General features: G+C 40.2%; 1 protein-coding gene across 3 annotated transcripts in view; it reads right to left on the minus strand.

The window, feature by feature from the left end:
* Positions 1 to 25,119, minus strand: part of grk4 (G protein-coupled receptor kinase 4) — a 70,816-nt gene that overhangs the window by 25,400 nt on the left and 20,297 nt on the right. For 2 of the 3 annotated variants that reach the window (XM_084715878.1, XM_084715877.1), the window contains exons 2-6: positions 22,710 to 22,805; positions 12,350 to 12,462; positions 11,183 to 11,260; positions 8,716 to 8,816; positions 684 to 776 (exon numbers count right to left, since the gene is read on the minus strand). In XM_084715878.1, coding sequence (XP_084572004.1) covers positions 684 to 776; positions 8,716 to 8,816; positions 11,183 to 11,260; positions 12,350 to 12,462; positions 22,710 to 22,805 — 481 coding nt within the window. Of the gene's footprint in view, positions 1 to 683; positions 777 to 8,715; positions 8,817 to 11,182; positions 11,261 to 12,349; positions 12,463 to 22,709; positions 22,806 to 22,973; positions 23,115 to 25,119 lie in introns of those variants that run through there. The other variant, XM_084715879.1, reaches the window with a different exon arrangement.

The raw sequence follows: 25,119 nt of genomic DNA on the forward strand, positions 1-25,119 counted from the left end.
CAGAAAAAAAAATCCCTCACATTACATCTGGGAGCAGCACCTTGTCGTTTAGCCTGGGGGATTGTTGCAGTTGTTCTTTTTCCTTTTGCTAACTGGGCTATAGCTTTCATTAACAAGTTAGCTCAGTTAGCAGTCCTATGGGATTCAGCCTGGTTGACTGAGAATACAGCAGCTGAAGGGATTTAATGTTATAGTGGCTCTGACCGACTGACAACGAGGCAGGTTCAAACAGGGACAGCAGGTGTGAAGCCGTTGATGAGCGAGTTTGTAACTTTGCATCTTAATTTGTAAGTACACGTCGTCCATAGCAAGTGTTTTTGTGAAGTTGGGAGTTATTTATTCCCGAGTTTTAAACAACGAGACCTGTGTGAGGTTATACTGTGAACAAAATGTTAAGTCTCCTTGCTGGTTGTTCCGACATGTTCAGTATCATTACTGATTTTACTCTTTGCATTTAAGTAGGCAGCTCACTTAATGCGCCATAAATACATGTTTGAATAATTAAATTAATATCATAAGCATGCATTTAATGGCTTAAATTGACAACTAGCTCGACTAGGAAAACCTTCAGTCCAGGACAGTCCTAGAACGATGCAATTTTAAAGATCACAATTTTAATGTAAGACAAAGGAATGGTTTGCACGTCCGCTTTACTGAGTGTGTACTTTGCAGTGACTACCCACCTCTCCAACCATTTCCACTGCAGGAAGCGAGAGAAGTACATGGACTCCTGGTAGGAGGAAAATGGAGCTCCACTCAGATAATCACGAACTATTCTGCAGGGAGGGAGGGAGAAAGAGGGTTGATCATCATTTAATAACAAGGTAATAAAGATGTAACAAGGCACATGAAATAAACAGACAGAAATAAACAACAAAACAAACATAAAAAAACAAGCACGTGCAAGATATGTTTCCACATCCTCCAGACAGACAGAAAGCTGGCCTGCGCTCCCCAGAGAACGCCTTTTAACCTTTACAATGACTACAAACACACACACACATCCTCTTTATCTGACTAACCCCTGAATCACATATTATGTGTGCATGTTTGTGTATGTTTGTGTGTTTGTGTGAGTGTTTAGGCATTGCCAGCTGTGTTGCGGTTCAAAGCCGCTCTCAGTGGAAACACTGGAAAAAAAAAAAGCTGAGTGCCGATACACCAGCGTGAAAAAAGAAAAATGCCTTTGAACAGAGACATTCCACTCAGCTCAACCAGGAAACGGGGGATTTTGGGGAAACCGGTTTTTACTGAGCAGGAGGCTGAGCGGAACATCTAATCTCACCTCACCTCACATGTGAATCTGGGTGTGAGTCAGTCCGAATTTATGCCATTATGTCATACTGTATACTCAGACATAAAAAACCCTATATTTTGTGAAAGTCCTGCCATAACCTGAAGGCTTGAGGTAACCGACACCTGTGACGACCAAAAATACACTTCTTTGAAGAAGTGAGGGGGTCATGACAGGTCACAGCATCTCCTGACCATACGTCACTCCTCTGAGAGTTGTAAGAACATAACTCTTTGACATGTCCCTGCCAGCCTCTGATAACAGTGTCCTTTTTCACTGCTTTGACTACAGATGTTGTTTGACTTCAACAAAACATCCTCTCTGACACCGTCATACCAAACAGGCATGAACTGAACTGTACTGACACACGTTTACAGTTACTTCAAGGGCTGTGGCAGAAAAACAACACAGGTCATCAGAAATGTTGTGGTTATTACGGCACGTTAAAACTCTCCCGTCCTTGGTGACAGCGTTGTCGACAGATAACATATTAAAATGGATAAAGGGGCCAAATACCAGAGGGAAACTTTGAGATCACTACACCACAATGGTGGGTCCGACTCGTTGATTATAGGTGTTTGGTCCTTTCTCTTTAGTCAACATGTATGAGTCAGCAGGCTTTCAACCTGGATCTAGAGGTAAGACTGAATACATTCAACACAACATCAGTGCTTCTACTTTATCTTAATTAAACTTGATATTCGATATTAGACATAGTTTCTGTTATTTAAGTGATTGTGGGCAAGATGAGACCATGAGCTTCCGTTCTGGCCAAATACTACAGATATTTTCTGTTAAGTCCTAATTATTATGTTACAAAAAATACTACCAGTGTATGCACCCTTTCAAAATAATGGACTATTGTAAAAAAAAAAAAAAAAAAAACTATAAAAAAAGATGAAAACACAAAAATGTGTGATCTAATTTTTATTGGATATTAGTTTACTGACATACCAAATATCACATGAGGACAAGAGAAACAGGCTGCAAATACAAGTTTCAGATGCATTATCAGTAGCATTATGATTGACATACAATAAAGACCTGTGGAATTTTTGTGGAAGAGTCCATCTCGCTGCTTTATGTAGCAGCAGAGAGACTGAGCCAGAAGGTGAGTACTTGTACCATATAATTACCTTAAGACAGGCATGTCAGAAAACCTGTTTTACACGTCTGCTTTTGTACTCTTAGAAAAAACAGCTGTCCATAGATATTGGTCGATATGGGATACAATTTTGTACAACTTTACAGGCTTAAAGGTCCACTGTGTAAGATTCATGAGGATCTATTGGTATATTATGGCAGAAAAGTGTGTTTTCATTAGCGTATAATCACTATTAAATGAAAATAAAACTACTTTTTTTAGTTTTTGTTTCCTTTGAATAAACTTTTTTATATCCACAGGGGGCGTGGGTAGTGAATTCTCCAATGCTACGATGGTGAAGGCATGACCCCCCCAGTATTATTATCCTAAACCTGACCAAACATCACTTCTCATACCTAATCCTGACCGTCCCAACCAACAAGGGCAACGAGTCCCAGCTAACCAGAGGCTGAGTAGGGCAGATCATGCCTTCACGCCTTCACCGTGGTAGGATTTGGACACACTGGTCCTTTAAAAATATAGTCTAGTTCGTGCATCAGTTATCGGTATTGGCCAATAATCTAGCACTAAGGCAACCAAACACATTTGATTTTGCAATGTACAGAGTCATGATCTAAGACACTAAAATTATAACACCACTTTTGTATTTGTCTAATATTTTCAGCCTTCAATAGGTGAAACAAATTCTAAAAAAGTTGTTGATATCTGGCCAAACTATTGTTGAATCATTGGTATTAAGCAACAAGAATCCCTTCAGATTCCCAAAGATTAATGTTGTACATTTATGCTTTGATTATATATCTTCAAGAGAAAAGGATTTGACACAACACTGTGCGTAATTTTTAATTGTGGAAGGCTTCAGCGCTGCAGGTCATTTCAGAAGTGAGCTGTACAAAATGTGAACTACAGCAGATATTACACCAGTACTACTTTCTCTCCTGCTGACCAGGGTGATCCAAACCTCCTCTGCCAGCCTCCAACACATGACTGCAAACTAAAGTTACAGCAGATATCCCTCCTCTACCACCCAAATGTTGAAGAGATGCTCATATTTGGCAAGGAGATTTTCCTTGACCATATTTTAAAAATTACTTCATCACGAAGGAGGATGAGGAAAGCTGCCTGCGGTTACCAGCAGCCCTGGGGTGGCTGTTCTTGGCAGAGGGCTCGAGAGTAGAGAGTTTCCACAAGGGGAGCACCCTCTGCTGTGTAAGAGAAAACTGAATTATGTCATCATGGGACCCAGTTGCCCAATACAGGATGAACATCCATCTGTCCTTTTCAGAGGAAGTACAGTGTGTGTTCCTAAACATGTACATTAAAGCTCAATCAAAACTCATTAGAATCCACTGCAAAGTGCTGGATTACCCTTTAACATCAACAAATTCAATGCCATGTTTTCAGTACAGTCTTTAACGAGCAATATGTAGCAAGTATGTATCCAAAAATGAGTACTGAAGTCCAAAATAGAAAGTTGGAGCCATAGACGTTATATTAAAGAGGTTGAAAACCTGTCCATGTTTCTCCCTGCCTCCTCCTCCTCAGATTCATGATAGCTCAGGCAGGCTGCAGGAATATTGCAGAAGTGCAAGCACAACATCGAAATTTGACAATAACAAGCAATGACGAGTCCTACACTGTAAGCTGATCGGTTGTTTTTAACTGTCAGTTGTCAGTCAATGTAAAGTTAGCCCATTGCCCTGAAAACAAAAGCCCATTGCTCTGAAGATACACATCCTGAAGTTGGAGTTCAGTGACTGCCTGAGTTACTGCCTGCCAGACTCCATTAACATACTGCTCAATTTAACTGTTATGAACATCTACTTCATCTAAAGCATTACTGATGATTTTTTACGACTCATGAACAGTCATTAACTCATTCAGAAAAGTTCTGCATTAATTTGAACTCTAATTAATGCAAAATTGGCAAACTAAAGCAGTTATTCCAGCTTGGGATACAAATTCCAAAGGAGGACTCTGCAGCTGTCGTGCTGTTGTCAGAGAAGCGAGTACTCAGCATGTTTCCTTAATCTCTGTTGGCTCATTATGGTCATTTTATGATATATTGGAGTAAATATATTCCAGATTTCTCCTTTAGGGACAGCATACATTTTTCCCATTATAAAGTTCTGTCTCAGATTTGTCAGACACTGGCCTGAATGACTGAAGTTTCTCAGCTCAGACTCTCAACCACGTGCACTTATCAGGTCAAAGGGTTTCACTCATGTCTTACAAAACCAAACCGGTCTCGGACACTTTAAGAAAGAGGCTCCAGAAAGGCAGGAGCCTAGCAGTGCCTGGCTTGGAGTCGGGCCTCAGACAGACACCACTGGGAGTAGAAATAAACACAGCTACAATATGGCTTTTGTTACAACTAAGGGAGAGGGAGAGGAAAAGAAAAGAGGAGAAAAATCAGCACACAGACCTTTGTCAAGACTGGCGATACAGAAAACACCATGTACTGAAGGCCACGCTTTACTCTTGGTATGACATAACCCCTCTGTTCCACTGCAGCAGAAGAAAAACCATGAGTGAGCTAATACATTTCTGCTAGTGGGTGTGTGGCTCTGCCAAAAGTCACGTTTCCACGTGCAGCACCATGCTTTCCTACAGGCTCTCCCTCTGAGAGAAAAAAACAGAGTAAGCCCCGGGTTAGGATTACATATCGGAATAAGAAAATTAAAGAAAATAAAAATTCCGCAGCGGAATATAAATAATAATGATAGTGGAAGGAGTGATGACCGAACTTGAATAGGAATCCCATTCAAAAAAAAAAGTGTTGCTGCTGCTTTCAGTAACACAAACACGTGCCTGTGTTGTTCTGTGTTTGTACACTCTGCTGTTTTCTCTCCTTAACACTTTCTTTCCATTTCTCCTCACTTCTCCCAACTTCTCCCTTTTGCTCTCCTTTCATGACTCTCAGTGGGTTTTCTACCTCAGCCCCTACTGCCGGGCTTTCTGCTGGTCTATCACTTCCTCGCTCACTCCGTTTTCAGTCCAGTCGGGAAGTTCGAATGGAGCGGACGCTGTGATTCCCACAGCACAAAGCGTGGAGCTTCAGTGTTATAATTCAGCGCCGTCTCTCTTTCTCACACCATTTCTCTGCCCTCCCCAGTGCCCTTTTGACTGCTCAGAGGTGTTAAAATAGAGATGCGTGCAGAAGGGAAGGAAACAAGGCCAACAGACCATGACCTGGGATGTCAAAGAGAGAGGACAGGTGTGTGTGTTTGTGTGTGTGCGCTGCGTTCATCTTAACCTCAACCACTGATGTTTTCCAGCTTTAGTCACACACAAGCCACCTTGCCCAGTTCAAACTCCCTCTACCTCATCAGTGTTTGTTCGCTTTCTCACAAACACACACCTCTTGCTATGTTTCCACACAGCTCATTTTGTCACCTTACAAACTCTGAACCAAACCTCTACGGCACACAATAATGACGCTACATGAATAAGCTTAAGGCAAAACACACAAAACCACTGGTCGAGATTAGTGGTTCTCAAATTCTCTGAGTCGTGAACCCCCAGAATTATTCAGGTTGGCCATCGCCATCCTGACCTTCTGCCCAAAACACTATCACAAAGACCACTGCTTTGACTCTCACAAATAAACCTCGATAAAATCTATTCTAAGGCAGATTACTAGCACAGGCAATGCAATATAAAAACGTCTCCCCACTCTTAAGATACAGCCTCATTTCCCATCATGCCATGTGCTGGACTGAGTAGTTTGTTAAGTTTCCTATTTTAAGTCACCAAATGCAAATGTTTCTTTTTATTAGTGCTTACATCAGTTCAGAACATGGTGGTTTATGTTGGTAATTGTCATTTTTGTGCTGGTTTATAGTTTTAACTGTCAGTAAGGTGGCTGTTACATTACATTACACTTGAGGTGAGCTGTATGTACCATATTTTTGGGTGCTTGAACTGTATATTGACTATTTTTAAGGGAGTGATGTAATTGAGAGCTCCTTCCTGGCTCTCAGCATCACCCCAAGAAATCATCACGTGACCACCTTTGGGGTCCCAATCCACAGGTTGAGAACCACTGGTCTCGATAACTTGGATAAATCCATCTCTAGGACACAAAGCCATCACAGCATCATCATCTGTCCTTCGCAGTAAATCTGACCAGCTTTTGATCCAAATTGGTTATTGATTTTATAAATCCAACAGCTCTTGAACAGCTCTCTGTTTTGCTGAACCAGGAGCGCACGCTGAGAATATAGCCGAGTGTTTTCCCAACCATGATTCCTGCTTCTCCCAAGCTCCTTCTAGCAGATTCCGGTATTCCCCTGGGGGGAAGCTCAAGTGAATCAGAGGCTGGTCGCAGCTTTTCCAACCCAAATCTGTCTGCCTGTGTGGCTTAAAGTTGGTGCTTCACAGAAACGCAGCTGTTGCCAAGACTGAGGAAACGCTGGGTTTTCTTGAAGTCTGCTGATCTGATGAGAGGTGAATTGTGCTGCACTGTGCATCTTATATATTGATGACAGATATTATATATTCCATTTGTTTGATATTAATGTTTTGTACATGGTTCCTGACATGCAAACTAAATAAAATAAACAGTGTGCTGTACACTGGGGTCATGTGTCATTTGCAGTTATTTTTTTTCCAAGTCACTGCCAGATAGTTCGCACAATTCAACAAAATGTTTTAAATCAATTCAGTGTACATTTGGCGATCAAAGGTACTTCTGAAATGTTAGGGCTTGGGCTGAACAATAAACAAAATGGATTGTCTTATAAACACATTATTAATCTCAATTTTTATGCTTGATGTTTCTGCCTGTTAAGAGGGAGTTTTTCCTCACCACTGTGTCCAAGTGCTTGCTCATGGTGGGAATTGTTGGGTCTCTGTAAATAATATTACAAATACCTACTCTGTATGAAAAGTGCCCTGAGATAACTTCTGTTACGAATTAGCTCTATATGACTAAAACTGACATGACTTTACTCTTGTCACAATGCCCCATAAATTGTCAAAATTCCCTAAAACAACCAATGATATGAAACCAGAACTTCAGCCAACCAATCAGCACTCAGTACATTTAAGTCTAGGGATGTAACAATAAATCGAATATTGCAATAAAAAAATTTCTCAACAATGTACTGCACCAGACTGCAATGATACCTGATGTGATATTAGATAGTTAATTGTTTTATAAAAGGACTGCTACTGACTGCTGCATTGTTGTTTTACATAATTAAAACATTCATTACCAAAAACAATTCATGCCTTTTTTTGCACATGCTTAGGTCATGGCTGGCTACTTTTATTTCATTAAAGAGGGGAAGCAGAAGCACTCTAAGCCTAAAGGAAAAAAATCTGTACAAATAAAAAATGCTGTATGCGTCAATTTATTATGTAATAAAGGATGTTTTTTCAAGTTGTTTCTCTTTGTTTTTTTATATTGTGGTAAATATCATATCAAGGACTTTTTTAACGTGATATTATCGTAGCTTGAGTTTTTGGTATTACATCCCTAGTTCAGATATCAACAACCTTTAACTGCTCATACTGTAATCAATCAACACAAACACAGCAGAGGTGAGCCAAAACAAGACACAAAATATAGAAAATAAATTATAATGCAATGACATATATAGCAGTAATAATTAAATGTATCAGTACCGAGGTAAATGTGACAACATATCATGACATACATGAAACAATATATCATTCAGCTTAAGTCCAGGGACACAGAAACTACGTGCAGCAGAGGTAAATTATTAGGCTAATACAAAGTTACATTGAGGTGTGTGAATGTGTGTGTGTGCAATGAGAAGTACATTCAGGGTAATAATCCCTGGTCTGTTTGCTTCTCCTGGCTCTCAGAGCAGGAAGCTGAAACACCTGCAGGAGTGTGTGTGTATGTGTTTGTAAATCTGTGTTTGTGTGAGTGTGTGTACGGGGAACACTGAGGTGGCTGTTGTTTTCATGCCAGCCATCCGGATGCTCTTTCTGCCCACTGCTCTTTTTCATTCGCCTCCACTGTGTGTGTGTTTGCAAGTGTGTGTGTGTGTGTGTGTGTGTGTGTGTGTGTAATACTGCGCTCTCCAGGTGCCAGCTGCCTCATCATCACTAGTGACAGGGTGCACTGGTCCACACAGTCTACAAACACACACACACACACACACACTTCCTGAAGGAACAGGATTCTATGCACTTTGACGGCCAGATTCAATCATAAATAAAGTCAAAAATACAGAGTCTTTAACAAACAAACACTTCATAATAGACTTATCATAATGATCATAGTCACACAAAGTATAAAAAGAGCCGATAACTCAGATGTGTGGATGAGATCGAGACTTACTTGGTGCAGTCATTGAAGAGCTCCTTACACGGACTCTGCTCCAGCCTCTCTCGACACCCAGCGACCACATCCTGCGGTATGTCTGGCAGATGGGCCGCCGACTTGAGGGTTGCGGAGAGAAAGACAGTAGGTGAGGCAAGCAGACAGACAAAGAGGGACAGACACAAAGTGAGACGATGGTGTCATGTGGCTCCAGACTGTCAAGGCTAAGAAAACAGATCAAAACATTATCAGTGGGCTCGTTGCTGTCTGTTTGTGAACCTGTGTACAGTCTGGCTGTGGTCGCACCTCAGCTGTCGGGTCAAAACAAACTTTGGTTCCCTTTGTCAGTTTGGTCCGGTTCATTTAGGGCGGAGACAGCGCTGTAAACTCTTTTGACGAACAAAGTGCACCAAACTTAAAAACGAAGGTGTTGGTGTGGTTGCGGTGAGAACTTGAGGGAAAACCACAAGATTGAGTGATATGGGTGACACATTTATGCATTCAGAGCTAAACTTTGTACATCTACCCGATCCATTTCCTCCTACCTCATTACAATAAGACAGCCTGTTCCTCTAATTTCTAGGTGTGTGTCACTATTTAGTCTCGAGCAGTAATGCAAATCAGCCAACCAAGACAACCAAAATAGAAGTGTGAACACTGCCTAACACTGCTACAGATAGATTAATTTCTTTTTATTTCTTGTCACGCACACAAAGTGCCCAACAAGACACCAACAATACAGTTGCAGTGGTCAAATATCTCATTTTATTTAATTTCATTACAAAACTACAGGTTATTTTACAGCTTGGTCTTAATTCTGCGTTCTCTCCCAAGCTTGGCATATAAAATCTGTTACGAATAAGGCTCCTTTCTGAAGCACAACTCAAGTCATCAACATTCAGCCAAAAGAAATCATTATAAATGAAAAGAAAATTTTGCTAAAAGGTACATCCATTACATACTCGTAGACAGGACAGCAAAACAAAAAGTGAACCTCATTCTCAATTTCACGGAGCTCACACAAACAAAGTGTGTCTTCCTCTGGAGCGGCATTAAACCTGCCGGCCTCTAGGGCTGATGGTAATGTTCCTGAAAGAAATTGTGCACAGAGGCATCTTTTGTCTTTTGTTTAGATTACACTTAACAAGAGGTTCTACACTGCAGAATGTACTCTTTAGAAAACAAAGCTGTATTTTAATCTTGTAACAAAATAAATGGAAGTGCAAGTAAAATACAAGTTATTAATATGGAGGGATTGATGCACATCTTTGGAATCATACAATGGATTGAATCCAAAATTAATAAAGTCCACCACAAATGACATATGATGCATTATATGGGATTAAAAATGTAAATGCAATGATGGCATAAAATGTTGAAGTGTTTCTACTCTCAATACTCCATTAAAGTATGGCAGTTTATGTATATGTATGAATGTTCTAAAAGAACACACGTTCATTAAAATGTTCGTGTTTTTGGAGACCAGTGAACTGAACGAATCAGATTGCTACTAATAAACGTGAGCATCATTCACTCCTGAGAGTTAACAGCACTCACTCATCACTAGCTGATAAACAAAAGGTCTGATGCAGACTCGTAGCAGAGAGAGAAACATGAGTGTGCGGACCAAAGTGTCGACGTGATATAAAAACTTCATTTGATCATGATGTGTATGACTGGGCTACACTGCACACACCAGTCTCTGTTACAGTGAGAAAGACAGATAGAACCGCTCGTCTCCATCTTCTTCTTTATGCAGTCTTATAAAGCATTGTGGTGCGCTCAGTTTGAACTAGAAAGTCAGAATTTCAGAGTTCCCAGTTAGAAATTTCAGTAGTGTGTTGGTGTTCAAGTTTGCTGTCTGCTGTAGTGTAAAATGTTCTCAAATTGTTGTCAGTAACTACAGATCTAAGTTAACTGGTCATTCAATAAATACTAAAAACATGAAAATTGTGCTTAATTTGATATGTTGTTATTATATACAGCGTGGCTGATAGGAGTAGATTCTATTTAAAATTAAATTTAAAAGAAACTGAAGAAATTAATGTGAACTAGTTTATTTTTGGGGACTATGAACTTAGTTTAAAAATCTAAACAATCACAATTGTGAACAATTGTGAACTCTGAAGATGAACTAGTTCATTTTCATCTCTGTGAGCTGAACTCTAGTGTGAACTTGAACAACACTTCTGTCAGATAAAGACTTTGGACAGGCATTTATCTAGAATATGGACCCTATCCTTCTGTTTTTCCGCAAGCACTGTAGTGAAGGATTTATCATGTTTGAATGTGCTTTTGTAAACTTTGAATGTAATTGCAACAAAGAAACAAACCATACAGACATCAAAAACTACCATTGTTTCAAAATTACGCAGATGAACAAGATGCACTTTTGCAAATGTGAGTCAATATTATCTTAAACTAACAGTCATTTTTTGTCCATATTGGTCTACTCAGTTATTAAGTAAACATGCGTGCATCTTACCCCATTATTAAAGTATGTGTCTAAAACATTCAGTCCACAGTCCCTCCTCTTCTCATCAGGAGCTAGCTGGTACATGGCCTGTCAGAGAGGAACAGAAGTGAGGACAACCGCAGCGGCAGCATAGGAACCTATACTCCTTCAGCCATCTTTAATATCTCTCCAAATAAGGTCAGAGAGAGAGAGAGGGGCAGCAGGAGACACAGAGGAAGGTTGGGGCAGGCATGAAGAGACAGAGAGAAGAGGAGGGTAGGGGGGTTAATGAGAAACAAGAGGAAGAAATCAAAATAGAAATGAGTGTGGGACGGCAACAAATGGAGAGATGTTACCCGTGACAAAACATCTCATCGTAGTCAAGGCAGCAAACTGGCAAACATGTTTCTCTTCACGCTTCGCCCGTTACATCTGTCACCTACCAGGCCTCAATTTTCACCCCATCACACCATCACAGATTGTCTTTTTGGTCAAATATGGCTGTAAGCAGGGAGAAGTGCTGGACTTTGACTGTTTCAAGCTGAGTGTTTTGTTTGAAAATAAGCTCGGTGGAAAGGAATGGGACCGAGCCGTGCTACGACGCATTACAGCCAAGGCATGACGTCTCGAGTGGGACTCCCAGCACATGTTAAGCACTAAAATGCCGCTCGTTTCATTTCTTGTATTTCTGTCAGTCAGTGTGAGTATGTGTCACTCCCAGTGCGCAGTATCTACGTGCCTGTCTGCCTACCTTGAGAAAGACTAATGTAGGTTCTTATTAAATAAGCATGATTCCCCCCTGTTTTCCTTTCTCGCATACCTCCAGGGGCCTAGACACAAGCTCAGGCCTGTGTTTGCCTGCTCACCCAGGGGACCTGCCTCTGACGTGGGCTTGACCTCATGGAGGAGTGCATGGAGGAAGAGGAGGGGTCTGCTCTGACAGCCTGTCTAAGTCGCTAATCACCCCCTACGCCCACCCCACCCACCACCCCATGCTGCTGCCAAGAGCAGGCAAAGGACCAAGCTCTGACTTTCCTCTCCTATTCCTCGCTCTGCGGGGCCCGATTCAGACCAGTCTCATGGGAGAAATCAGAGACTGAGACAGAGAAACATGGACAGGCAAATAAAAGCTGATGTGTGAAAGAAGAACAACAGAAAATAAGCAGAGCAATAGTTAAAAAAAAAAAAAAGTCTTACCACAGCATCCATAAACTCGATGCAGCGCTTCAGCTCTGGCCTGGTGTCACAGTACTGTCGGAATAACAGCCGACCAATGGGCTGCTTCTCACATAGACTGGTGTAGTCCCTCTCTGAGAGGATGAGAGGAGAGGAAAACAAGGAGGAAGACAGATGAAGAAACGTCATTACACGAGAACTGAGGTTTTCAAAGTGGGAGGCGATCCTCCCCAGGGTGGTTCTGAGCAGTTTCGGGGAGGTTCAGTGAATGAAAGTGAAAGAATATTACATGAGTAATTATATTAGTTGACCACACAGAGTCTCAACGTGTGTAATGTGGTCAAAGATACAGAAGTTTCTGAGAAATTTTACTGTCTCTTACTGCTTTTGTCTTCAGTTGGAAAGGGTACATCTTTCAGGTGGAGGCTTGGCACCTCTGTCAGTAACTTCTGTGACTCTTTTGCTTGTTTTCCAAACACTCATGCTGCTTGGATTGAATCCGTTTGACTCAGTGAATCAGCCCACCACAGCAGAGTTTGCACCTGCTTGACGGTGTGCACTTAACTGATCACGCTCATGATCAAAGTCCCCCATTATTTTGTTATCTAAAAGCCTTTATTATGAAGTAATAAAATCAAGAAAAGCTGGATTTTCGTTAGACGGAACCTAACCTGGCTACCATACAGCTGAAAGTGAGCATGAATCAGTAAAACATGGTAGATACCTAAATATAAATGCAATGCAGTAGAGGAATGTAAATCCAAACAGAGATTCAGTTAGAAGCTACAAAAGTACTGAGAGCTGAACACACAAGCATTAAAAAACATTTTTCTCACTGTTCTCCTGCACACATGAGTTGAGCATGTGAGTGCACATAAGAAAAGATATTTTTAGCAGGTTTAGCATTTAAGAAATCCTACTTGAAAGTGCTAATTTTGATTTTAATGGTATTAATGGTATAACAAATGCCTTAGAACAGACTTTTTATTTGGTGTAGTCAGAAGTTATGTCAAACGGCAGTATTAGGCTAACTTGGCTCAGTTTTGAGTACTTATGGGATCAGATAACATAATCATGAGCCCCTGGACAGTGAGCTATCGAACAAAACTGATTAAGCAAACTAAGGAGGGTTACGGAAGCGTCTTTTTTCAAGCTTTCACTAGAAAAGTGCACTGTTCCAAAATACATGTTTTACCAGTGGTATCATTGGTAACACCTGTGTTTACCCGAGTATTTCATGTCAAAATGGCTGCTATGAATTATCCTTACATGTCTGTTTCTGAGTTTCTAATCAAATCCTTTTTTGTCGTCTTGTTTTAACCATTCAGGCTACAAAAATTACAAAACGAAACAATCTGAGATGGTAAAACTCACTCTTGATCACTAAAGTGCTCATAACTCACAGACAAGCAACCAAAGGATCACAAGTACTGCTTCATATTAAAGCAAAGTTGGGACCAGTACACTACATTACTACTTTACTTAGAGGCTTTTAGCAGTAGTTTTATAGTTTTATACTATTTGTAAGATTTTGCCTTCTTACTAAGAGTGGCAAACGACCCATGGATGCCTCTGCTAAATCTCTGGTTGCAAATGTCTTTAGAGTTGAAGCAATGGACAAAACCATTGATGACTGACAGTCATCAATCACTGAACCCTTTACCATCATAATATCAGGATTTAAAATCCTTCTGTATTTGAGGTTAGTGGATCCACTCAGAGCTGCCGTAAAGCAGCAGCTGTTAGCAAAGTTCTGTTTTTGACTTGTGGAAGAGAAAATAAAAAGAAGCTGTTGCTGCTGGTCATTACTTTACATATCCATGTCCCATTTATTATTTTCTTATTAAACTTGCCTCGTTAGGTGAACTAAGGTGCTTGGTTACATCTGTGGCAGACGGGTTTCTTTTCTGCTGGCTGCAGATAGTGGAAATCCTTTCTATCGTGCTCCCAAACACTGATATCATTGTTGATCAAGATGATTCATTATGCACATCATCGTTTGTCAATTCAGACACTGCACAACCCTCGCTGTCGGGTGCAATTAGTGTAGCGTAGCTAACTACATTAACCTCCCTGTATTTGGAACAGATAGCTGCTTTATTTGGAAGTACAAAAATACACATTCTTCATATCAGAATAATTATCACTGTAATTGTCATCCCAGCACATTTTGTTGTTTCACAAGAATACATCGAGACAACTACATTACTGCGTAAATAAAAACGAGAGCTACAGTCTTGCTTGTGTCTGACCAGCTTCTGTCACAATATCTATTAGGATTTTTTAAGCTGAAACAAGAGCCTGTTTTTTTCTATCCTTATTCCAGGATAAATGAATACATTTTACTGTATTGGATAGTCCATTTGTACAACTTGTTGTTTTAACTTATAAAACATATCCTTTAGCTACCCCCAAAGCTTTTGTAGCAAAACAGACAAAAGATTATACTTTTACTATCCAGGACAATAGAAGATACCCCTGTAACTGAAAATCTATAGAGAAAACTCAAAAAGAAGCTACTCAAAGTGGAATAGAGATTAGCTAAGACAGAGAGCAAAACTTTAAGTCTCATATGCTAAATATTACTGCCAAAATAAGCAGCAACAACATGCTGAAAACACAACACACCGCATGTCTGCCTGTGTTTGATTGTTTTCTTTGTGTGTCTGTGTCTCCTGTGCAGCTGGCCCCAGCCTATTAGGACTAATGGCATCCATTTGAGTCATATTTCCTCTGGTGCCAAATGAGGAAGAAGACCCAGGACGTTTTCCATCACTGGCTGACAGCGCAGACACACATACACATACAAGACAAACATACAAACAAAAATAGGCCACACACGTTCACGCACACATGCGTACTGGTGAATAGAGGAGTAGGAGGAGGGATGCATGGGATGAACATTTCTGAGTGGTGACAGCTACAGGACAGCCTCCAGCAGTAAATCAAATCTACACAGCAGCCCTCCCAGCTGCACTGTTTATTACACAGCATTCCCCTCCACTCTGCAGCTCAGTGCTTCTCATTCAAACTCACCACTTGTATGCAATCGCAAAAACAAAGATATCGCTTTGGTGAGCAAACAGTCAAGTGTAGAGATAGGATATTTTATTGCTTCCCTTTCCACTGTGTGACCGCTGTGTTTTAAATCTGAAGAACAAAAGCCCTTTCAGAAAATCTCGCTGAGAGATCTTTAACTGTATTGCGCAGCGCTTGCCTTCAGACATCGCCTTTCATCTTTGATCAGCAAGTTTTTGGAGGCCTGCTTTGGTGTTTCCGTATCAGCTGTGCTCAGCTGTGAGTTGAGCAGGGAAAGACCCTCACACTCATAGCTGATAAATGCAATTTTAAAGCATCTGTACAGCAAAAATCTTTGGAGCAGTTTATTTGAACTACGGGGTGTTTCACTCCTTTAGTCCGATTCACCTGGCCAGGTAAGTTTAATCAAATAATACCACAACAGCTACTTGTCTACTTCACTGCAAACAGACGTGTTGGCTGGAGAGGTTATCGACGCTGTGTTCAATAAAGAAACTGCTTGTGAGTCCACGTGATTTCTGTTTATGAGCTGGTTTGTTTGCAATGGGCAGTGTGAACCTAAACAAACCAAATTCAGCAAAGTCAATTTTTCCACTCTGGAAAATGAACTTAGTTTGGCTCTTTTAGTTTCAATCATTACCGTCTGCTCTTCAGTCACCAAAAAGCAAGAGATTACAGATTCTTAATTATAACTCACATTTTCTCATGTGACTTTTGTTTGTCCCCCTCTGCATACTGAGCCTCCTGATAAGGTTTCGGTGTCTTGCTTGAGAACAGGTTTTGCTGTGAGGATTTCAGGGCGGTTTCAATCTAATTGCTGGTGTTTCCTGCCACTCCAGAGGCAATCAGATCCCAGCCTCTGCTGAATCACAGCAGAACTGGTCACTCTGTGAGGTGACACGCTCCAATTTGCGGAATAACAATCACAGAAACTATTGTGCAATGTTTTTAAGTAACTGACCCATTGAGCAACACATCTGACACCAAAATGATCCATGTGTCACTGCTTGGCAACCAGCAGAATGCAAATAAATAAAAAAACTGATGGTTTCATGCTACAAAATGATAAGATGTTTTATGATACAATTAATACAACTTAATTTTTTGGACCTGAGCCTGCTTTTGCTTAGTTTTCACTACATTTGTTTACATGCTTACAGAGCTGTTCACATGGCAGTTCACTGGTACTATACAAGTTCGGAGACAATTTCAAATTATTTTGATTTCTGGCCTGTTTGTCCACAGGTTTTAACATAGAAAAAAATGTGTTTGAGTGGCAAAGTGTATCTGTATTCCAGGAATACATAAAAATCCTGTTGATGGAACATTTTGAGCCCTCTGTACAAATTGTATTTTTAGAAAAAAGCTAATTTTATGGATTCTGTTATAGATTTCAGCTTACAGATTGCAGATAATTTGCCTCACTTTCCTGTTCCTAGCGTGTAGGAGTACCTATGGAGGCTGCGAAACTTGACAAACGTGAAATTCCATATCTGCAGCCAGTGTCTACTGTAGAAACTGGAATGGCACAATTATCTTCCAAGTTGATACTATCACAATACTTGGGTGCTGATTTCATTTGTATTACTATTCTACAGATATTGTGATTCAACATTACAGTTTATTGCAGTTTTCGTTTGCTTTCTGGACACTAAACCATGGGGAAAAGTTTAGTCATACACTGAAGACTGTACATCATAAGTCATACTTCCAAAAACAAAGCACATCCCACGTCAGTCAGTCTTTGAGTTTTATTTCCTCAGCCTCATTTCTATACTGCATATAAAAGTAGTAAATAAAATACCTTTTGAAGCAAACTTTAGCCATTCCTGCTCATCAAGCCAGTGACATAAGATAATAATAAACAAATTACAATATCAGGCCAAAGTGAAAGTTCATTTCAACAGATCTGTGGAAATTTGTGCCTGAAAGTTTGAGCACTGATGAGGTTTTATGATGAATGAGAATGTGAAGTAAAATGGATCCATTTGTTAAGATAATAAATACCGTAATTGCAATGCCAACTTTCTTTATCACACTCATGGTAATTCCCATTATGTGTTAGCATGGAGCTCACGGACAAAGCCCTTATTATTTACATATATGAAAAAAAAAACTGAGTCAGCAATCAATTCAGGTGATTCAAGAACCGTACAAAAAAGAATCACAATACTTAAGAGAACTGATTATTTCTCCTACTCTGAGTATAAACATGGCAGTTAAACATGGCAGCCTTCATGAAAGAGGACCTATGCCCTCTGTAGATATAAACAGCTCATTATACACTAATGAAAACACACTTATGAATATTATATTCCATTTCTGCCAACAGATCCATGTAAATCTTACACACTGGTCCTTTAAGAAACTTTTTTGTCCACTGTGGTGGCAGGTCTTTACTTGGTATTTAAATAGAGGGGAGTTGTGTGAGCAGTTCTGTCTTAACTATGTTGTTTTCTGTCATAATATGTTTACATTTTAATGGTACATTCGAGCTGGGACTTGGCAACAATCTACACCCAGGGACACATGAATGATTTTAGTATCTATGTTTTCATACCTTAATGGTAAACAAGTAAATTTTGTAAAAACACAGCATATTTATGTAAAACCAACAACTACTGCAGGGTCAATTCATGTCAACCTACTGAAAAAAAACAGATAAAATTAAGATAAATCTACATTCATTTTAAAATAAAACGGCTGGATCTGATGGCAGCTGATAAAATTCTTCAGTCCTGAGATGCTTTTAGTTTCTGCAGCCTTAGCGAGTTAGACATAGAACATTAACTGTGTCAATGCCTGCTAAAGTCCAAAAGTCAAGATAGAAACTAAGCCAAACTGCGTGTCTTTGCACATTCCTGCTCTTTATCTTGTCCATTTCTCAAATGAAGTTTACAGATTGGACTTTTTATGTTCACAGTCCACATTTTGGAACAGAATCTTTAGTTTTGCAGGTGAGCAAAGACCTGAGAAAGAACCTCAGTTTCTTTGGCCTGGCCCTGGTTTAATGTGTGCGACTGAGAGTATGTATGTGCGTCTGTGTCCTAGCTGTTTCCAGGCTCTAAATCATTTGAATATGAGAACGCAGGCCAGCATTCCACCAATGAAAAATTTCCTCTTTGCGTAACAGAACCCCCTCCTGTATCCTGAAGGAAAACAACTGTGAAAGTAAGATGACAGAGAATAAGAACATACAGGACAGTGAGGTGTCAGAGAAAAATGGGACAAGAAAATGACAGGATACAACAGAATGACAGGAGAGTTGCGATGCTTGAACTAGCCTGGATTAGTGACTGTGTGTGCCAGTGAAGTAAGCTGCAATTACAACTTAATTAAAACTCCAATTTAGGCTAAGGCTGAGTGAGTTAGCAAGACAGTGAATGGCTTATAAATGTGCACGAGTCTAAGTATGAGCATGCTTCTGAGGCAGAGGCCGCTGTGATCAAAACTAATAGTTGCACACAGGTGTAAGTGTATGTATTGGATGGAGAGCAGAGGGAGGAAAAAAAAGGGATGGGGAGATAGAAGGAGAGGGAACGTGGCCTACGGCTGGCAGACAAAGTGGCTGGAGCCCACATAATGTAATCTAGGCTTCCTAGAAGTACTGCACACTTGTCAAGGCTAAGGTCAAATGCCTGACATTACCAAGACACAACAAAGACACTGCTATCAGTTACCATACTGTATCCTTCTATCTGCCGTGTCTATGCTCTTAAAAGTAAAGGTTCTTCCTAAAGGGCTGAGGTTCTACCCAGAACCATCTGCAAAGGCTCTTGTCAAGGGTTCTTCGTAAGACTAAGGGTTCCATTAAAAACCTTTTTCACCAAAAGAGCCATTTTTCTATGAAATAATTCGTTAAAGCTCAGTATGTGGGATTATATTTGGGCTCCAATCATTTTTGCCTCAGTCAGAGGGCCTTAGATGGTGGAAAGGTTCTGGATAGAACCCCCAGAGAGGTTTCTGGGTGGAACCATCAAAACACAGAAGGGTTTTCTGTTTGTCTCTCATAGGGGGTTCTAGGCAGAACTTCCCACAGATGGTTCTAGGTATAACCCTTTATGTTGGATTCTTAGGGGTATAACGATACTAGAGCTGCAACAATTATCGATAAATCAATTAATTTAATAATCGCCAACTATTTTACTAACTGATTAATCAGTTTGAGTAATTATTTAAGTAATTTAGACTTAGCAAATTTAAGTAATTTCTTCCAGATTTCAGTTTCTTCTATGTAAATATTTTCTGGCTTCTTTTCTCCTCTATGACAGTAAACTACATATGTTTGTGTTGTTGGCAAAATGAGACATTTGAGGACATCACCTTCCGCTTTTGGCAACACTGATCAACGTTTCTCCCAATTCTCTGACATTCTATAGGCAAACAACTATTAATCATTTAATAAAGAAAAAAATCGACTGATTAGTTAACTATGAAAATGATCGTTTGTTGCAGCACTAAACGATATACCAATCTGGATCGATATAACGATTCAACAGGATGGATGCAAAGTGAAAATATTGAAATTCCCACTGCATTTCTGTGTCACAAATGTCTGGAAGAGTTCAGCCATAACATTGTCAGTATGCAGTCATCCGATATTGATTGCAGCCCCTGAATTGAACCAAATCAAACTGAATAATAATCAAATAATTATGTTTTATATGGACTTTATTAAAGCATACTGTTATAAGCATAGTGTACCTTTAAGAAATAGGGCGTTGTGTAATGTGTGTGTGTGTGTGTGTGTGTGTGTGTGTGTGTGTGGCGTGCAAGAAAGGCTAATGTTCAGCTAGCTTTGGACCTTTACAATGTCAGCTACATCTCGAGCACTTCCCTTTTTAGAAGCTTCGTAATCCTGCCTTCAACTGCAGTGTTGTGCTGTTATTAGCATGTTAGCCGCCCACCGGCAATCCCAAGATGCCTTGGGTTGAGTCTGTTGACCAATCAGAGGCCGTATTCCTGACTTGTGTGTGCTACCCTGCAGCAGACGTCACGTGACTGCAGCAATGTGGTAATGTGGTTATTATCACAGTCCTCGTTTTAGATAAAACATTTCCAAAGGGTTCCAAAGGGGTACTTAAATAAAAGATTCTACCAGGCACCAAAAAACGTTTTTTTCTGTAGGGACAAGCTGAAGAATCTTATATGACTATAGTTAGCACCTTTATTTCTATGAGTGTACACTGTGTACAGGCATGTGTGTCTGTCTCTGCACACGGGTGTGTGTGCGTACATGTACATGCCTACACGTCTGTGTGTTTAAGTAGGCAAAGGGGATTATTTTGATCCTGCGCTCGGTGTGATAGGGAAATTACGCAATAGCGTCTATGTAATAGTGACGTGGGTAACCCTCAACAGCTGCTGCGTGCACGTACACTCACTCACACACACACACACACACAGACACAGACACACACACAGCCACATACAGCCCATTTTTAGAATCCCCTGCAAAGTTATAATTCAAATGTCAATAATATGCAAGACATGACAAGTACAATGCTTTCTCACACTTAAGGGGTGTTTATGAGCTGTTTTTAGGCAGGTAATCTATCACCGCTGACGACAGATGCATTCAAGTTTATGATAATTAGATCTGTAAGCGATGATTTGTAATATGAAGACAAAACGACAAGGAACAACATCAACGCTGAGTAAGAGATATCACCGTTGGGAGTATATGTGCATCTACATCTCTGTCACTCCCTCCTCTCCTCCCGCTGTTTCTCTCACTCTCTCCTGTCCTTAAGAGATCTTTCCTCCCGTTGTAAAAGCCTCTCTCTCTATCTCTCTCTCTCTCTCTCTCTCTCTCTCTCCCTCTCCCTCTCTCTCTCTTTGTTTCTGTTTTTCACTCATCTCTTCATAACTCTCCTGTTCTGCCACTCTTGTGCTGCTCTGAAGTGGTGGAAAGAGGGAGGGAGAGAGATACAGATAGTGGGAGAGGGACAGAAAAGAGGGAGGGAGAGTATGTGGGGGAGGGTAGCACTGCAATCTCTGGCAGAGATAGCTGTGACGCACTATTACACACACATTCAGGCACCTACACACACACACACACACACACACACACACACACACACTCGGAGTGCTGTGGCATTCAGAGGACCAGGGTGGGTGAGGGGGGGTGATGATGTGATAATGTAGCCCAGGAGTAGAGCACTTGTCTGGGCCACAGAAAGAGAATCCTTCCCCTGTTTTCAAGTCAAACATAGATGTGGGGAACAAGAAAGAAGCAGGAGTGTAGACCTGAAATGAAGACGTTTTGACTTTTTGTGACACACACATAATATTAAGAAAGACTTAAAGGATACAGGGTTAGTTTGGATTATTTGATGCAGTGTTGTATGGACTACGCTCATTAGTATATTGCCTTCAGTACAGCCCTGGACAGAAGCTAAGCAACGAACGGCTGTGGATGGGGTCAGCAACAAAAGGTACTTTAGCCACTAAAAAAAGGTCCAGCAAAAAAAACAAACAAAAAAAAACAATCAAACAATCAATCTCAGTTTAAGTGTACGCTTTACTTTCACTTCTTTATTTTACTTTTTCTGATGAGAAACCACTATTATATAAGCCAAATATTACTCTCTGCAAACCAACCAAACTCCATAGGTAAAATCATTGATTTTACCTATGGGACACATGAGTGGCTGGTCTACCGCTTCCTCTACCTGTCACATAGTTTGTGCTACTGTGGGACTTCTGTGTTTTAAAAGAATAGTTCAGATTCACCAAAGTCACACAATAACACAAACAAACTAACAGATCGAGGCAACAGTAGATCAGCAACTCCTGTGATCTGTGAGGTAAAATGACTGATTTTGCCAGTGGAATTTGTTTGGTGCGACATTTGGCTTGGATAACCACAGCTTCCTGTCAGAAAAGGCTGTCTGATGGCAAAGTAAAGTGGTGAAAATACTCTAAACATAGCGTACACTAAAAATGATATTGATGTTTTTAGGTGGACCTTTTTAAGTGGCTAAAATACTTTTTAGCTACCATTCTGGTTCTCCTCTGCTTCTCCAAACTGGGAGTGTGACAACCACCATCTACTGAAGGTGAAACAATGACTATGGCTCAGTACCTCATACAACCCTAGCTAAAATAATCTGAACTATCCCTTTAAGAAACGGCTGTGCAAACGGATTCCCTGACTCAGACACACACACACACACACACACATTTAAACACACATTGTTTCCTGTCCCCTGCATGTAACAGCGGGTGGAGACGGGTAGAAACAGGAAGGAAGTCCAATCTGAACTTCCTCCCACAGTCAGACCCACCCCAACGACACAGCATGGCACGATATCTTTCTGCCACACTCCCAGTTCCTTACCAATAGTGCGGCGTAGCTCCTCACACTGGCTGATGTGGGGGAGTTTAAGCATCTCCTTCCATTTCTTACTGCGCCCATTCCTCTTCCCTCCTCCACCTGAGACACACACAGAGATTTGAATCAGCACACCAACATCACACTGGGAGTCTTTAACCACATCCAACGGCTGGCATTTTCAATACAAGAACAAGATGACAACCAGACTAGTACGTGTGTGTGTGTGTGTGTGTGTGTGTGTGTGTGTGTGTGTAAGAGCATGTTGACCTTGCAGTGACCAGAGGCAGGGACAGCTGGTTCAGCTCACCAGTCGCCTCTATGCATCATGACAGAGCATGTGGTGAAGAATGTTGACAGCTTCAAAGATCATGAGGCGCACACACACACATGCACGAACACATGCAAACACACACACACACACACACACACACACACACACACCACTGGGCTCTTTCCCCGCAGCTCAGTCAAACATTAGCCAAACATAACTTTAACAGAATGTTCATCAATTTTGTCATAAACACACACTCGCACGCACACACTCACACAGTGGTGCTGGACAGTCCTCTCAGCAGATCAGATGACCCTGGTGTGAGGGGTGAACGACCTCTAGGCACAACAGCGCTCTTCACAGGACCGGGGTCACGCCATATCTTTTACTGAAATGCTCATTCCAATACCAGCAGGGGTTCGTCTGTGTGTGTGTGTATGTGTGTGTGTGTGTGTGTGTGTGTGTGTGTGTGTGTGTGTGTGTGTAGAAACAGTCTCATGAGGGGTGAACTGAGGTATTTACTCTTGAGGACAAACAGTAGAGTATCCTGATGAGACACTGTTCTGACATTACAAATCCATTTAAAGAGACAAGAGGACGGCTCATATATAGTATAGAAATTTGTGTTCATCTTTTGTGTTAAAAACACAACAAACACTATGTTGGTTAAAAAACCTGGAAAGCCATTACTGGATTTTTGGAAAATTATACAATTAATATATAAACAAACTTGTTTTTGTTAACCACTTTTGAGGGTTCACTACAAAAAATGTTGAACACTTGTGACAAAGATATATACAGTTTAACAACAAACTTTATCCTCCAAATGACATCAATAAACTTTCACTGGTATTTTTTAATATTATAAATAACTACAAAAAACCACACACACACACACACACACACACACACACACACACACACACACACACACACAAATGGTATGTAGATATTAAAAATCAGTTAAGAAAAAAATTTACACAGAATGCTGCCTTTAAAGCCAACAAATAACAGAACATTATGTTCTGTTAAAAACAAGTTTGTATATCAGCACATACGGTACAACAAATATTTTGATGCAAATGTAGGCCAGTATAGCTGTGATAGGCAAATATTGGCCTGATAATATCAGTCAACAAAGATATCATTCATGCTTATTGCTGCATCATTGTACAGTAACTTTAATCCCACTGGTGATTTTTTTTTACTGGCCTGACAAAATGAGATTTAATGTTCAGGGTTTTGTAATGTGAGACATGAATTTGACTTTATTTTGAAAAATTATGCCTACACTCAGGCTGTGTGATATGTTAAAAAAATCATATTGAGATTATTTTGATAAAAATATGATTGTGATATCACAATCACAATTAAAGGGAATCATTTTTTCATCACAATTTTAATTTTCACTAAAAAAAAAAAAAAATAAAATCACGATGGTCTACATTTTGCCATATTGCAATTTCAACAATATTTTGATTTGATTTGATTTTGCAGCAGTTTTAGCTACATTTTTATTCATTCATTTTTTCTGGATATAATACAGGGACTGACTATCCATTAAAAGAGCAAAATGCCACACAGATGTCATGTTTGAGATTTTTGGCAACAGATGAATTGATGACCCAACATCACACTCAGCCTGTTTAAAACAGATGTTTTTTAAAACAAAGTCCTCTTCGTCCTTGCTGATAAATTCAACAGTTGAACTGTCATTTCTTAAAGGGCACACAAAGTGCTAAATAACATCAGTGCAACTCGCCTGGGGAGCTTTCAACTGTTGCCACCATGTAAGAAATGGCTGACATGAATGTCACAATGCTGCCCTTTCCATCACTTTTATCTCATTTGCAGCACTGTTGACAGGAAGCATGGATACACCAAGAGCAGTCGAATTTCTTCTGTCTGATATAATGAGCTATGATACCACATACAACACTTTTTCAAAAGCTTACTTTGTGGAATATTAACATTTTCTATAAATCCAATTTTTCAAAATCCAGCTGACAAAACTGTTTTTCTCAAAAGTTAAATAATGCAGCTGTTCAAAAACATCACCTGAATAAAATACAGTCAAAAATACACAAAAACTTTGATACAAACTATAGACTGTCTGATCAAAATATTCTCTTGTGGTTCCAG

This window comes from Lutjanus erythropterus, chromosome 3, assembly GCF_056507025.1.
Source record: "Lutjanus erythropterus isolate fLutEry1 chromosome 3, fLutEry1.hap2, whole genome shotgun sequence".
NCBI classification, from domain to species: domain Eukaryota; kingdom Metazoa; phylum Chordata; class Actinopteri; order Lutjaniformes; family Lutjanidae; genus Lutjanus; species Lutjanus erythropterus.